The sequence below is a fragment of the Phyllobates terribilis genome, unplaced genomic scaffold (genome assembly GCF_046119375.1).
Source record: "Phyllobates terribilis strain yellow unplaced genomic scaffold, ASM4611937v1 Scaffold_9__5_contigs__length_417890890, whole genome shotgun sequence".
In the NCBI taxonomy this organism is placed as follows: domain Eukaryota; kingdom Metazoa; phylum Chordata; class Amphibia; order Anura; family Dendrobatidae; genus Phyllobates; species Phyllobates terribilis.
This window is the reverse complement of record NW_027362769.1, coordinates 54,894,050-54,909,768: the sequence shown is the minus strand read 5'-3', so window position 1 is coordinate 54,909,768 and position 15,719 is coordinate 54,894,050. Positions and strand designations below refer to the sequence as shown.

General features: G+C 39.9%; 1 protein-coding gene and 1 long non-coding RNA gene across 2 annotated transcripts in view; one reads left to right on the top strand and one right to left on the bottom strand.

Annotated features, from left to right (window-relative positions):
• Positions 1-15,719, top strand: part of LOC141161554 (aldehyde oxidase-like) — a 220,963-nt gene that overhangs the window by 196,452 nt on the left and 8,792 nt on the right. The window contains exons 21-23 of the mRNA XM_073646513.1: positions 3,026-3,151; positions 8,304-8,375; positions 8,876-8,928. Of these exons, the coding sequence (XP_073502614.1) occupies positions 3,026-3,151; positions 8,304-8,375; positions 8,876-8,928 (251 nt within the window). The remainder of the gene's footprint in view (positions 1-3,025; positions 3,152-8,303; positions 8,376-8,875; positions 8,929-15,719) is intronic.
• Positions 3,283-11,092, bottom strand: LOC141161555 (uncharacterized). Its single transcript, XR_012250641.1, has 3 exons — positions 11,053-11,092; positions 10,311-10,465; positions 3,283-4,663 (listed from the first exon to the last, which is right to left on the bottom strand). It is a non-coding gene; the product is annotated as an uncharacterized lncRNA (long non-coding RNA).

The following is a 15,719-nucleotide window of genomic DNA, read 5'->3' as shown; positions in this document are numbered from 1 at the left end:
CTGATTTGTCCATTCTGCCTCCCAAAGATCGCAGTATGGTGACTACTACAGACTACAACGTACTGTTCACTACAGTGGCAGTTTACAATTTTCACTCAACAACATCTACTGCTGCTTGTATCTGGAAAACGGCCATGTAGTTAAAATCCTCACCGCACCTGTAGATAAATTCCCAAAGGGGTATAATTTCCAAAATGGGGTCACTTGTGGGGGGATTCTTCTCTTCTAGCACTTAGGAGCTGTGTATATGTAGTTTAGATACTATTCTAGGACAATCTGTGCTCCAGGAGCAAATAGCACTCTGTTCCTTGCCATGTGGCTAAGCAGTATTGTACAGCCACATATGGGGTATTTCTACATTCAGCAAAAATTGTGTGACAAATTTTAATGCCATTTTTACCCATTTCCCAGTGTGAAAATGTAAAATCAGGGGCTAAAACAAAACTTTGGTGGTAAAAATGTAATTATTCTTTCTTCATTGCCCAATGGTATAAAACTCTGTGAGGCACATGTCGTGTCAACATGCTCACTGCATCCTTAGATGAATTCATTGAGAGGTGTAGAATGTAAAATGGGGTCTCTTATGGGGGGTTCTGCTGTTCTGGCACCTTAGGGGTTCTGCCAATGTGACATGGCACTGTCAAACCAGCCCAGCAAAATATGAACTCCCTTCCCTTCTGAGCTTTGCACTGGGCCTCACAAGTAGTTTTAGACTACATATGGGGTATCGGCGTACTCAGGAGAAATTAGCAACAAATGTTTTGCTGCATTTTCTCTTGATACCCTTATGAAAACGCAAAACTTGGGGCTGAAAAACATTTTTGTGGGAAAATGTGAAAATTTTATTTTTACAGCTTAATGTTTAAGCACATCAGGGGCTCCCCAAGCGCGACATGGCATTCGCTAATTATTCAAGCAAATTTTACATTCAAACAGTCAAATGGCGCTCCTTCTACATCCTGCCGTGTGCCCAAACAGTGATTTTCTCCCACATATGGGGTATCGGCATGCTCAGGAGGTGTTCATTTTTTCCTGTTACCCTTGCAAAAATAAAAAAATTTGGGGTCTAAATAAAGTTTTTGTGAAAAAAAGTTAAATGTTCATTGTTTTCCAGGTTTTTAGCCTGGTGTAACTTTTTGGTATTTTCTGTCATAAAGGCCCCTCAAAGTCACTTCAAATATGATGCGGTCCTGAAAAAAATGGTTTATTAAATTTTGTTGGAAAAATTAGAAATCGCTGGTCAACTTTTAACCCTTATAACTTCCTAACAACAAAAATGTTGGTTTCAAAATTGTGTTGATGTAAAGTAGACATGTGGGAAATATTATTTATAAACTATTTTGTGTGACATATCTCTGATTTAATGGCATGAAAATTCAAAGCTTGAAAATTGCGAATTTTTTTTAAATTTTCACCAAATTTCAGATTTTTTCACAAATATAAGCCAGTCATATTAAATAAATTTTACCAATATCATGAAGTACAATATATCATGAAAAAAAAAATCTCAGAATCAGTGGGATCCAGATCCATTTAAGCATTCCAGAGTTATTACCTCATAAAGTGACACTGGTCAGAATTGTAAAAATTGGCCAGGTCATTAACGTGCAAACAGACTTCAGGCGTAAAGGGGTTAATGGAGTTGTCCACTACTAAGACAACCCCTTATTGATCTAAATGTTTGGCCCTGATAAAATAAAAAAGCTTATATTTACCTCCCATGCTGGCGCCGTTCCAGCGGTGTCAGCACTCGCGGTCCCGGGGCTCTCGTGCGGTTGATATGACCCGTGAGCACGGCGCCCAATCAGTGCTGGTGTCTCTGTCCCTGCCTTCGGACAAATCTAACATCAAGAGGAAGTGAGAGAACAGCCGCAGCCCGGATGTTTGATTTGTCTGAAGGCGGGGACAGTGACACCAGCGCTGATTGGGCATCGGGCTCACGTGTCATATCAACCGCACGAGAGCCCTGGGAACGAGCATGCCAAAACCGCTGGAAAAGCTCCTGCATGAGAGATGAGTATAAGCTTTTTTATTTTATCGGGGCCAAGCGTGGGGTATGAGAAGGGGTTGTCCAAGTAATAGTGGACAAATTCTTTAATATTAATAAACTTCATTTTATGGAATTAATGTGGTCCCGGTATTCCTGAGCTGCAGAGCTGGTAATATTCCCAGTTTTTTCTGCATACTTCGCCTTACTCATGTGACACTTCATGTAGAGAGTATTTAGATGTGGGAATTTTACACCATGCCTTTTTTGTGAATATTGCTTGTACAGAAAATGTGATGTGTAGCATATAGTATTTAAACACTTAAGGATATGTGCACAGGACGTCTTTTCAGCCGAGCTAATCAACGATGTGTCCAAGAGGAAGAAACTCCAAAAAACATTGTTTTTTTCCTGAAGAATCATTTATAGTTTTTTGTTGTTAGTCATTTCCTGAGCTCTTTTTCGCTGTTTTTGACCACTGGCAGAGTTTTTCCAGCATTTTAATGGTGTACTTTTTCCAGGCTTTTTTTCCAAATATTTTAATCTCCATTCAACAATGAAGAAACCACTAGCACTTTGTCAAGCAAAAAGGCTGCCAAAATGCTCAAAAAGAACCCCGGTGACTTGTGAGCCTTCCCATTAACTTGTTTCACAAAGTATAGAGCGTCTTCAGAGGGAAAGACATCTGAAGAGTTGTCTTTTAACTGCTCGGTGTTTTGAAAACTTGTGGCTAAAATATGCTCAAAAGACTGAACATATGAACAGAAAGTGTTTTTATATAGAAATGTTTATGTTCATTCTTTTGAACATTTAAGTAGCACTTTTTCGGTTTGTTTTCGGAGCAGAATCCACCTGAAAAAGATGTTGTGTGCACATATGTACAATTGGAAAACCATTCTATATCAAGAAAACATTTTGACAATTTTATTATGCAAAATCTTCCTCCAGGAGATGAGCTAGAGATAAACTTTAACTAATGTCGATTTCTAGTTAAACTATCACAACTGATGACTTGTACTGTCTTTTTGTTTGGTGTAGGTTGTCAGTCGAGAGTTTCGGATACCAATTTCTTATGTCCATGTCAGTGAAATCAGCACATCAGTGACCTTAGACGCTGGTAGCATGCCGGCTTCTGGATCCACAGTCTACGTAATGGCAGTACAGGTAAACAGGTTTTATTCGCTTCCATTTTTAAACATTTTTATTGTACATTATACATTACCATATCATTATATATTATTATAATATATTATAACACAAGATGTAGTACTTAAAAGAGTAGAGATGCAGGGACGGACATACAATATTTTCAGTTTGTTCAGCAGTAGGGGATGTTTAAGGTGGTCATACAAATTAGACTGAAGTAGTTGGTGGTAAGTATTTTGGTCCACATTGGTGGCTACAGTCATCATACCTTGCTATACATTTTCAATGACACCTGGCAAAGGGGAACATTTTTTTCTGGGAAATATCAATTGTTGATGAAAGATCTTTTGTTGAACTATTGTATTTAAGCATGGCCGACTTCTTTCCAGGCTAGGGCAATATGTCATTGAGCAACTAAAATGATCATTAATCGGTCAATTTCACCCAATGAACTTTCCTAATTGCTGAAATTATCTATTTTCATCAACATTAGGCACCATTCAGGGGTCAGTTATTTTTTCTCATTCATGAAAAAACAAGCACCAACTTTCATCAGCATTTGGTCCCATTGTCTGTGTTTACAATGAGTGTCTTTCTTCTATGCAAAGAAAACAAATTGTAAAGTTTCTCCTACCCCTGAGGAAGCCACCTCCTGTGGCAATACGCATGGGGTCCTCATTCCCAAAATATGCTTTTAATAGGTGCCATTTTATCTGGGATGTACTATGTTGGTACTATGGTACCATATTGCACAATGTTACTGATTACTTCTCTTCTATTCTTATAATAATACGTTATGTATGTGTTATTATCTGCACATATTTATTGTACCTCTCTCCATTACTGAATACTATTTTACATCCTTTTAGGGGTAGTGTCTATTTATAATTATTTCAGCTATTCACTATATTTACATGGCTCCATTGATTATCATGCTAGTCATATGGGTTACATCCCAGTGACAGATTTTGGCGCAATGTGCACACTTTTAAATGTTTTTATGTCTTGCCTAGGTTGTTGTGTTTACTACATAATTAAGATTTACATTGTTAAAATATAGGAAGTACAATTTGTCTTTTGTACGTCTTTCCTCCTTTTTAAATTGCATGTTTTACATATATTTTAATTAGCACTCCATCAATATACAGCTGGTGCTCGCTACATTGTAATTTTTTGGTATTTAAGATTTTTCTACCCCTTACAATGTTGAAAACAGCTCATGGATAGCAATGTGTGCTTGCTGTGATTTTCACAGATCCATAAACACACATCTCCATAATTGTATCATACCTTTTGCCTTAATTTTCATTTTTCCATCCATTATTAAAAATTGAAACTGAACTTTTTCCCATTGACACTTAGCAATTGATAAATTAAAAACAGATAAAAAATAAATGAAATACAAATAGAAAATGGATGTCTTCCGATTTTCATTTGTTTTTGACAGATCCTCATAGAATTGAATTGTTTCTTCCTTGTTTTGTCATTTTCTTCATCCTGTAGAATGGTATTTTCTGTAGTTACACCTCTCTGTGGCATGTGAATAAAAACAAAATCATTCAAAATGATTAGTGAACTGGAATGCCAACAGTAATTGTTTTCCACACCTTCATATAATATATCACATCTGTCTAGACATAAGCCAGTACATCACAATGTTTCCCTGAGGTCATTACACTTCTCGAACAATCTATCCCTCAAGGAGACTCCTTTCATCTCATACTCTGACATATGACAATGATAAAATTGGCAATGTACAATTTATATAGCATAAGCAAATATCGACTTACAAGGATTACCCCTTGTAATTAGTATATACAGTTATAAATGTACAGTACAGACCAAAAGTTTGGACACACCTTCTCATTTAAAGATTTTTCTGTATTTTCATGACTATGAAAATTGTACATTCACACTGAAGGCATCAAAACTATGAATTAACACATGTGGAATTATATACTTAACAAAAAAGTGTGAAACAACTGAAAATATGTCTTATATTCTAGGTTCTTCAAAGTAGCCACCTTTTGCTTTGATGACTGCTTTGCACACTCTTGGCATTCTCTTGATGAGCTTCAAGAGGTAGTCACCGGAAATGGTCTTCCAACAATCTTGAAGGAGTTCCCAGAGATGCTTAGCACTTGTTGACCCTTTTGCCTTCACTCTGCGGTCCAGCTCACCCCAAACCATCTCGATTGGGTTCAGGTCTGGTGACTGTGGAGACCAGGTCATCTGGCGTAGCACCCCATCACTCTCCTTCTTGGTCAAATAGCCCTTACACAGCCTGGAGGTATGTTTGGGGTCATTGTCCTGTTGAAAACTAAATGATGGTCCAACTAAACGCAAACCGGATGGAATAGCATGCCGCTGCAAGATGCTGTGGTAGCCATGCTGGTTCAGTATGCCTTCAATTTTGAATAAATCCCCAACAGTGTCACCAGCAAAGCACCCCCACACCATCACACCTCCTCCTCCATGCTTCACAGTGGGAACCAGGCATGTAGAGTCCATCCGTTCACCTTTTCTGCGTCGCACAAAGACCAGGTGGTTGGAACCAAAGATCTCAAATTTGGACTCATCAGACCAAAGCACAGATTTCCACTGGTCTAATGTCCATTCCTTGTGTTCTTTAGCCCAAACAAGTCTCTTCTGCTTGTTGCCTGTCCTTAGCAGTGGTTTCTTAGCAGCTATTTTACCATGAAGGCCTGCTTCACAAAATCTCCTCTTAACAGTTGTTGAAGAGATGTGTCTGCTGCTAGAACTCTGTGTGGCATCGACCTGGTCTCTAATCTGAGCTGCTGTTAACCTGCGATTTCTGAGGCTGGTGACTCAGATAAACTTTTCCTCAGAAGCAGAGGTGACTCTTGGTCTTCCTTTCCTGGGGCGGTCCTCATGTGAGCCAGTTTCTTTGTAGCGCTTGATGGCTTTTGCAACTGCACTTGGGGACACTTTCAAAGTTTGCCCAATTTTTCGGCCTGACTGACCTTCATTTCTTAAAGTAATGATGGCCACTCGTTTTTCATTACTTAGCTGCTTTTTTCTTGCCATAATACAAATTCTAACAGTCTATTCAGTAGGACTATCAGCTGTGTATCCACCTGACTTCTGCACAACACAACTGATGGTCCCAACCCCATTTATAAGGCAAGAAATCCCACTTATTAAACCTGACAGGGCACACATGTGAAGTGAAAACCATTTCCGGTGACTACCTCTTGAAGCTCATCAAGAGAATGCCAAGAGTGTGCAAAGCAGTTATCAAAGCAAAAGGTGGCTACTTTGAAGAACCTAGAATATAAGACATATTTTCAGTTATTTCACACTTTTTTTGTTAAGTATATAATTCCACATGTGTTAATTCATAGTTTTGATGCCTTCAGTGTGAATGTACAATTTTCATAGTCATGAAAATACAGAAAAATCTTTAAGTGAGAAGGTGTGTCCAAACTTTTGGTCTGTACTGTATCTATAAATATATATGCACAAAGAAAAAAAGTGTAAATGCAGATGGATTCTGTTTTTTTCTTTAGGAGCAGAACTATTCTCCATTTCTGTATAACTCAGCGATGACACAGTACACAAGACACAATTGTATAGTGATAGACAAGCTTGTCATGAAAGGAAGTAGGCATGCAAATACTACATACAATACACATTCCCTTAATATACTTCTGAATTTTACTATGAATCTATATGACATCTATAGTTATGCAGATCCAGAAACATTATATTAGCATTACAGTTTAAATTATTGCATAATAAATACATTTATCATTTTATTCATTTATTTATTTCTTTTGTAAAGTAAAATTTGCTGTGATTTATGCTTCCAAACAGATGGGTTACCATGAATAGGCAACCACTACATGGCATTAAATTAGACTGACTGCTACAACGTCACTGAAAACAATTCTACAGGGTGATTGCATGTCATGCAGTGGGACATTAATTTTTTTTCATATGAATCCATAAGAAAAAATTTTTTGTGTACCTCATACTTTCTAGCTATTTCCGAACACCCAGTAGACTCTAGGAAAGGTACCAGACTCCTAGAAGAGTCGGCAAATTTCCTTGACCCAGCCAAAGTCAACTGGAATCCAGCGATTCCGCAAGTATTCTTGTGTCCAGACATCTCAGGAAGGAGAGGACAGGGGTGTAGAGAAAGCAGAGAATGGGAGAGAAATGGGCATGGAGGGGACAGGACCTTGAAAAGGGGGCATAGCTATCTCTGCAAATTTTCATCACCGCAAGCTGCTTGACTGTACATCTCCCTGATGACAGCTATATAAAGTTGTCACTTGTGGTGTACCTATATATAAAATCACATGGAGTCACAGAATGAGCCTTTATATTTTTTGGGTACTGTAATACAGATTAGTACCACACAGGCCCTTTATACAGTAATCTGTATGACCTGCAGCTTTTTAACTGGCAGTTCAACAATTAGTTTCATAGCTCAAGTCTTCAGCTCCTGGCTAAACTAACACAAAGTTGAAGACAGTGAAGAAACACGAACACTTGGCAACTTGCTATTTTTCTTTGTTTGCCTACTGCATTACACTACTTTTTTTGTCAAAATAAATTTTAATGGAGCCCTTTTTAGTTGGGATAATATATAATCGATTAAAGAGAATATTTAAAGTGCCACTGCAGAATTTTTTTTAAAATTTCTCCATGTACAGCCCATGCATTAGAAAACGTACCGGTCGCTGTCTTCAGCCATTTCTGCCCCGTTCTAGTTCTCTCCTGGATAATGTGACCGCAGCTGTCACCAGCCGGCTCACTACGGTGTCTTCTGTGTGGCCCAGAAGTCACGTTCTCTGTGTAAGTCTATGAGACTCAGAACAAGGCTATCATAGAGAGGAACTAACAATCCGCTGTGTGAGATGGTACGAAAGAGCTGCGGTGACATGATGCAGGATAGGACTGGAGCAGCACTGGAAATGGCAGAAGACAGCAAATGATAAGTATTTTAATGTATACTTGTACATACATAACTAATAGCGAATGGAGGGGGAAAGAAACAAACCTCCCTGGATTGGTAGTTTAATTATTCATACAAGAAAATGATCAATATAATATAAAGACAGCACTATGGAGGAAGCGAAAAATGTTCTGAATGATAATTTGACAATTAATATTATCTTACAATGGTTACTCCTTTTGGTAGGAAGCATGTCAGATACTTCTCCAGCGTCTACAACCAATCAATCAGAATTTTAATGCCACTTGGAAAGAAATTGTAAGTTTTTAAAACATTATATTAATATATGTACAATGTATATTATGTGTAGAGCACACCAGACCTAGCTTCCAATTCACCTCTGCCCTAATCTGTTGATACCTCATCATAAGCAATCCCTGGTTCTTGCAAGCCCTTTTTCTCCAGGGCATCCCTGTACCCTGGAACTCAATACCCCATTTATACTTTCAAAAGTTTCCTGAAAAACTAACTCTGCAGAAAACTTCAATCTGCAATAAAGCTGACTCTACTATACAACCAAATGAGCAGCCTTCGTGGGCTGACCTTCTATTCTTCTGTAGATGTCTGTCACTTAATAAGCTGTGGTCTGTTGTACTTACTTGTTTTTCCCAGGTATTCATATACATTTAAAGCACTGTTTATGTGTCTATATCCAATGCCCTAGAAGTGCTCTATAACATAAATATGACAAATATGTTTTATGTATTTTAATTGAAACTTTACCATCCTCTTACTGAGCTTCTGCTTATTTTTCTTAGGTACAAGAAGCTTTCCAGCGAAGAATTTGTCTTTCTGCAACTGGTCATTACAGGTAAAACCCTCCCATACAGACTTTTATTCTTCGTATTAATTGTACAGGGATGTTACACTGACTTCTCAATCCCACATACTTTCTTGATGGCTGTGAAGGAACACTTTACATTTGGTCTGAAGTAATAAAATATTTTGCACTGCAGTGAGTAGATTTTTATATCAACCTCCATATTGCAATGACTATATAGTTTTTCCTGAACAAGTTGGTTGATCAGGGTTGACTCATCCTCTTTTCCACGAAGATCTGTAAGTTCAACTCAAGTCTGTTATCCTACGTCAGCATAAGAACAGCAACATGTGTAAATGCCACAAAGCATGCTAGGAAGAAATCAGACTGAAGGTCGAGATCAACCCAAAGGACAGTGAAGAGCAACAGTAATGAGCAGGTTAGGAGTGGCAAATTCAGAAACAACACACAATCAGTTGTCAGCAATGTTGTCAGAATTAATTCGCTCCATACAGAGGTGTAACTATAGTCATATGCTTTTGGCCCAGGACCCCCACAATGAACAGATCATTGCTTGGATGAGTGGACCCCTATGACTTGTCTAGATCTATAAATATATATTTATTCCCTCTCCATAAAAAAACCCCAAATACAATATATAAACAACTCAAATATATAAAGAACACAGTCTTATAATTTGCAAATAATAAAATTATACAAGTAACAAATATCACCATATTGTTACTGAACAAATCCACTATACTAACACCAATATTATTAATATTATTTCTTTTTAGAGCACCATTGATCCCATAGTGGTGTATATAAGGAGGGGTTACATACAAGATACAAATATAAAATACTGTGAACAAACTAACAATGACAAACTGGTGCAGAAAGAAGAGGGCCCTGCCCATCCAGGCTTACAATCTAAAGGGTACAGGGTAATGGGGAAGGAGACAGTAGGTTAGGGATTGCAGCAGCTCCGGTAGTGAGAAGGCAGCAGGGTCATTTCTTTCTTGAAGAGGTTTTCAAGTTCCGTCTGATGCAGGGGTGGGATTCAAATTTTTAACAACAGGTTCTGTGTTTGTGTGTAGGAAAACAACACCCATTTTTTAAAGCCATGTCCATTTTTTTAAAGCCACACCCATTTACACACACCTTTTCCTCAAACATAGACAGGTAGGGGCGCAGTCAGACAGTTCAGAGCGCCCCTACTTGTATATGTTTGAGGACAAGGTGTGTGTAAATGGGTGTTGCTTTAAAAAGAATAAAAGAAAATAAAAAAATAGGTGTGGCTTTAAAAATGGGTGTGGCTTTAAAAAATGGGACATAGTGATACACCTAAATGGCCCACGGCCCGAATATTCCCCACCCCTGCTATAGATGCTACACACCCTTTAGCAAGCCCTTTTACCATATGAACTTCTTACCTGTTTTAGGGCCTGATAAGGCTTATAAGAGCCCAGCTGATGATGATACGCATAGAGCATTGTATCTAGTGTTGTCGCTTCTGTATTTAATGTCTCGCTCTTCAAAATGGAGTGAGCGGCAGAACATGGGTCAATAAGGGTCTTCATGCATTTTCCTGAAAGAGAAACAAAAAGAAAAGTAGTAACATTTCTACAGCAGAAAAATAGACAATATCAGAAACATTGCTGCCAGCAAGACAAAAGTAGGTGACAGGTAAAAGGGAACGGACCGTGCAACGCACAGAATGCATTTCTGCAGGTTGTGGTCATCAGACCATAAAATACAACATGGCAGGATACTCATCAGAACATTAGGGAATTGTCACATATGCAATTCCCCAGCACAGAGCTTATCACTATACACGACCACATTGCAGCCATATTTCTGGGGCTAATGCTAGTGACTGGTAGACACAAGGCAACGTGGCTTCTTCTATCAGGACTGCGCAGGAACGAAATTGTGACCCGGAAGGGGCTAGCGGTGTTAGGAGACAACTTCCGGGGCAGTATGAGTCTTGTAGCAGCACGCTGCTGTAGCCAGTGTCGGGCAGGCTGCTGTCATAGAATCATAGAATGGTAGAGTTGGAAGGGACCTCCTGGGTCATCTGATCCAACCCCCTGCTCAAAGCAGGATTCACTAAATCATCTTAGACAGATGTCTGTCCAGCCTCTGTTTGAAGACATCCATTGAAGGAGAACTCACCACCTCTTGTATCAGCCTGTTCCACTCATTGATCACCCTAACTGTCAAAAAGTTTTTTCTAATATCTAATCTGTGTCTCCTCCCATTCAGTTTCATCCCATTGCTTCTAGTCTTTCCTTGTGCAAATGAGAATAAAGATGATCCTTCTACAGTGTGACAGCCCTTGAGATATTTGTAGACAGCTATTAAGTCTCCTCTCAGTGTTTTTTTTTGCAAGCTAAACATTCCCAAATTCTGTAACCGTTCCTCTTAGGACATGGTTTGCAGACCAGTCACCATTCTGGTCGCTCTTCTCTGAACTTGCTCCAGTTTATCAATGTCTTTTTTAAAATGTGGTGCCCAAAACTGGACACAGTATTCCAGATGAGGTCTGACCAAAGAGGAGTAAAGTGCGATAATGACTTCACGTGATCTAGACTGTATGCTTCTGTTAATACATCCCAAAATTGTATTTGCCTTTTTTTGCTGCTGCATCACACTGTTGACTCATATTCAGTCTATGATCTATTAGTATACCTACGTCTTTTTCACATGTACTGTTGCTTAGCTCTAATCCTCCGATTCTAAATGTGCTTTTTTCATTTTTATTGCCCAGATGTAGTACTTTGCATTTTTCCCTGTTAAAAACCATTCTGTTAGTTGTTGCCCACTGCTCCAGTTTATTTAGGTCTTTTTGAATCCTCTCTCCCTCTTCTCTAGTGTTAGCTATCCCTCCTAACTTTGTGTCATCAGCAAATTTAATCAGTTTACCCTCAATTCCTTCATCTAAATCATTGATAAAGATGTTGAACAATACAGGTCCCAGGACAAAGCCCTGTGGTACCCCACTTGAGACATTCATCCAACTGGATGTGAAGCCATGCCTTATCCATTCCATACTTGGTCATTTTTTCAATAAGGATGATGTGAGATACTTTGTCAAATGCTTTGCTAAAGTCAAGATATACTATATCTACAGCATTCCCCTGATCCACCCAGTCAGTGATTCTATCATAGAAGGAAATTAAGTTAGTCTGACATGACTTGTTAGTTACAAACCCATGCTGACTCTGGTTAATCACTTCATTCTTATCCAGGTACTTACATACATGTTGTTTAACAATTTGTTCAAAGATCTTTCCTGAAATAGAAGTCAGACTCACCGGCCTATAGTTCCCTGGATCCACCTTCTTCCCCTTTTTGAAGAGAGGAACAACATTTGCTCTTCTCCAGTCTTCTGGGACTTCTCCTGTTCTCCAAGAATTTTCAAAGATTATGGAGAGTGGTTCTAAAATTTCTTCTATGATCTCCATCAGTACTCTGGGGTGTAGTTCATCTGGACCTGGAGACCTTAACTCATTTATGTTAGCTAAATATTCCCTCACAATCTTTCTGTTTACAGATAACCTGGATTCTTCTATTCCTTTAATAGGACAGTGAAGATCAGTTGATGTTACATTTTCTTTCTGAGAGAAAACTGCTGCAAAATAGGAATTAAAAAGTTCGGCCTTCTCAACATCCTTTATTACCCTTTCACCATTTTCATCCTGTAAAAATCCTATAGCATCTTTGACTTTTCTTTTACTTTTGACATACCCCCAAAATCCTTTTTTATTGCTTTTGACATCTCTTGCAAGCCTTAATTCATTGTCAGCTTTAGCTAGCCTGATACGTGCCCTACAGGTTCTGCAGACATCATTATAATCTTCTTTAGATATGCCTCCCTCTTTCCATTTGATAAACATTTCTTTCTTTTTTTTTAGCATGTGTTTAAGTTCTGTGTTCATCCATCCTGTCCTGCAGTATGGTTGCGCTGAGCCCTGGAATCGGTTCCATATTCCCCGACCTGCCATTCAGTGTCAGCTCTCCGTGCCCCTTGGTCACAACCAGTGTCGGACTGGGGTGTCTGGGGCCCACAGGAGGAATTGATCCTCAGGGCCCACCCTACAGCTTTATGTAAATACCTGTTAGCCGTTATCCCTTTTATAGTGGAGCGTCGACTGTAAACCACAGGCGGCTCCTGCACATATACTGTGCGCCACTATAACTGAGATGTACAATTATGGTAGTTTACATTAAAGGGGTTCTTGGTTAAAAACAAGTTATCACCGAACCATGGGCTACAGAAGATAACTTATGGATCGTTTGGATCCGAACATTGGAAAACGTATCTATCGGAAGAATGGTGAAGTTTTATCCATGACAGGACACTTATCCCCATTTTAAAATGCAGCAGCAGGTGGGACGTTTGACTGCAGCTCCATTCATTCTCTTTGGGGCTTCCAGAAAAAAACAAGAACAGCCACTGAGTGAATGAATGGATCAGTGGTCAAGTTGCACATGAGCTCTAGTCTAATGGGGATAAATGCTCCACATTCTACCACATTCGGGGAACCGGCAGCAATTTGAATAATCGGTTCTCCCGAACCCGACCGAACCGGCTGAATCCCACCCCTGGTCTGAAGGTTCCGAGTGTGGAGGACAATCAGATGTATTGGGGCACAGAATGCAAGAGCATGGGGGACACTTGGGAGAAGTCTTGGAGGCGTTTGGGTGAGGAACTTATGAGTTTGGAGGAGAGAAGGAGGTTTTGGGAGGACCAGAGATTACGTGTTTGAAGATATTGGGATATTAGTTTGGAGATATACAGAGGAGACAGATAATGGACGGCTTTGTGGGTCAATGTAAGCAGAGTGAACTGGATACATTGCTCAACTGGGAGCCAGTGAAGGGATTTGCAGAGGGGAGAAGCAGAGGGTTAGAGAGGAGAGAGGTGGATTAGTCGGGCATCAGAGTTAAAGGGGTTGTCCCACAAACAAAAGTTAATTTTAATCAATAGATCTTTGAATAATAATAAGTTCCACAATTGGATGTGTTTAAATAAAATGTTCCTGTGCTGAGATAATCTTATAAATGTGCCCCTGCTGTGTACTGTGTAATGGCTGTGTCTGACCGTACAGGAACATGGTCTGATCATACCACATCTCCTGGGCAGGGAGGAAGCAAGAGAGTATACAGACATTACAGAACGGGGATCACAGATGATTCTTTCTTTGAGGTAAAACATTGCTTAAAAACAGGTCGGGAAATGTTTTACCTCACAAAAGCAATCAGCTGCGATCCCCTGCTATAATGTCAGTATACTCTTTTGTATCCCCCCCTGTCCAGGAGATGTGGTATGATCAGACCGTGTTCCTGTACAGTCAGAGACAGCCATTACACAGTACACAGCAGGGGCACATTTATAAGATTATCTCAGCATAGAAAAATTAAATTTAATCACATCCTATTGTAGAAATTATTATTATTCCAAGATCTATTGAATAAAATCAACTTTTGTTTGTGGGAAAACCCCTTTAATGACAGACTGGAGATGTGCGAGAGCAGTGAGGCCATAGAGGAGGATATTGCAGTAGTCGAGGTGGAAGATGATGAGGGCATGCACTAACATTTTAGTAGATTCAGGGTTGACGAAATTACAAATTCTGAAAATATTTTTAAGTTGGAGGCAGCAGGAGGTGTCAAGAGCTTGGATGTGCGGTTTGATGAACAGGGCAGAGTCGAGGTTTACCCCAAGGCAGCAGACTTCCAGTAGCTCGGAAAGCATGGTGTCATTAATTGTGATGGATAGATTGGGTAGAGGACAGATCTAGAAGGAAAAGTATAAAGAATTGTCTGGTAGCTTTGGCAGTAAGTAAGTCACCAGTGATCATGTTAGGGCAGTTTCGGTGGCATGGTGGGACAGAAGTCGACTGTAGGTCATCAAAGAGTGAGTTAGATGAGAGATGGGAGGAAAGTCCAGCATGGACACGCTGTTCATGGCGTTTGGAGGTAACAATACCATTGCTTAAGGCACAAATAATACTGCTACACCATGACCACATATTACAGCACAGAGTAATTGAATAATAACACTATAGTGGTCATTAACAAAAACTACTAAATACCAGAATTGCCACCACATAGTGGTTACATAGTGGTATAATATGGGAAACTATTGTCAAGGAAATAAAAAAAACACAGTTGGGAGCCAATCACATTAGTAAACAGCTAGCAAAACAAAGAAAACACTATGATGACAGCATCAGAAAAGTAATAAAACACAGAAGAGTAATAAAAATACAATAATAATGTATCAGATGAAACAGTTGGGATGGCTTACCCTCTACCTATACGGAACATGTGAACATCCAATTGTAACTGCACACACAGAACATATCATCAGTAAGGTCTAATGCAGACCTGGGCAAAGTGCGGCCTGCGGGCCACATGCGGCCCTCTGGCTGTTCCAGTCCGGCCCATGGACCAAGACTGCCAAGGGGCTGATAACAGTGGCCCACGGGCCGCACTATGCCCTTCCCAGCTCACACACATGCCGTCACTGCCCGTCGTCACTGCCCGCCCACACGCCGTCACCGCTGTCTCAATCCGCGGTCTCAATCCGCTGTGAATGCATTGGTGGAGGAGGGGCCGCTACCTCGCTCTTCCATCAATCAGCATTAGAAACAGCTGACGCGATGGCGTCAGCCTGTGCACTGCGGAGAGTCAGTGCTTCTCAGACAGGAGCGCCAGGGGAACAGGGAGTGAGGTAAGTATATGCTGGACATAGGGGGGCTTTAATGATGGACACAGGGGGGGCACTCTCATGCTGGACGAAGGGGGGGCTTTAATGCTGGACACAGGGGGGG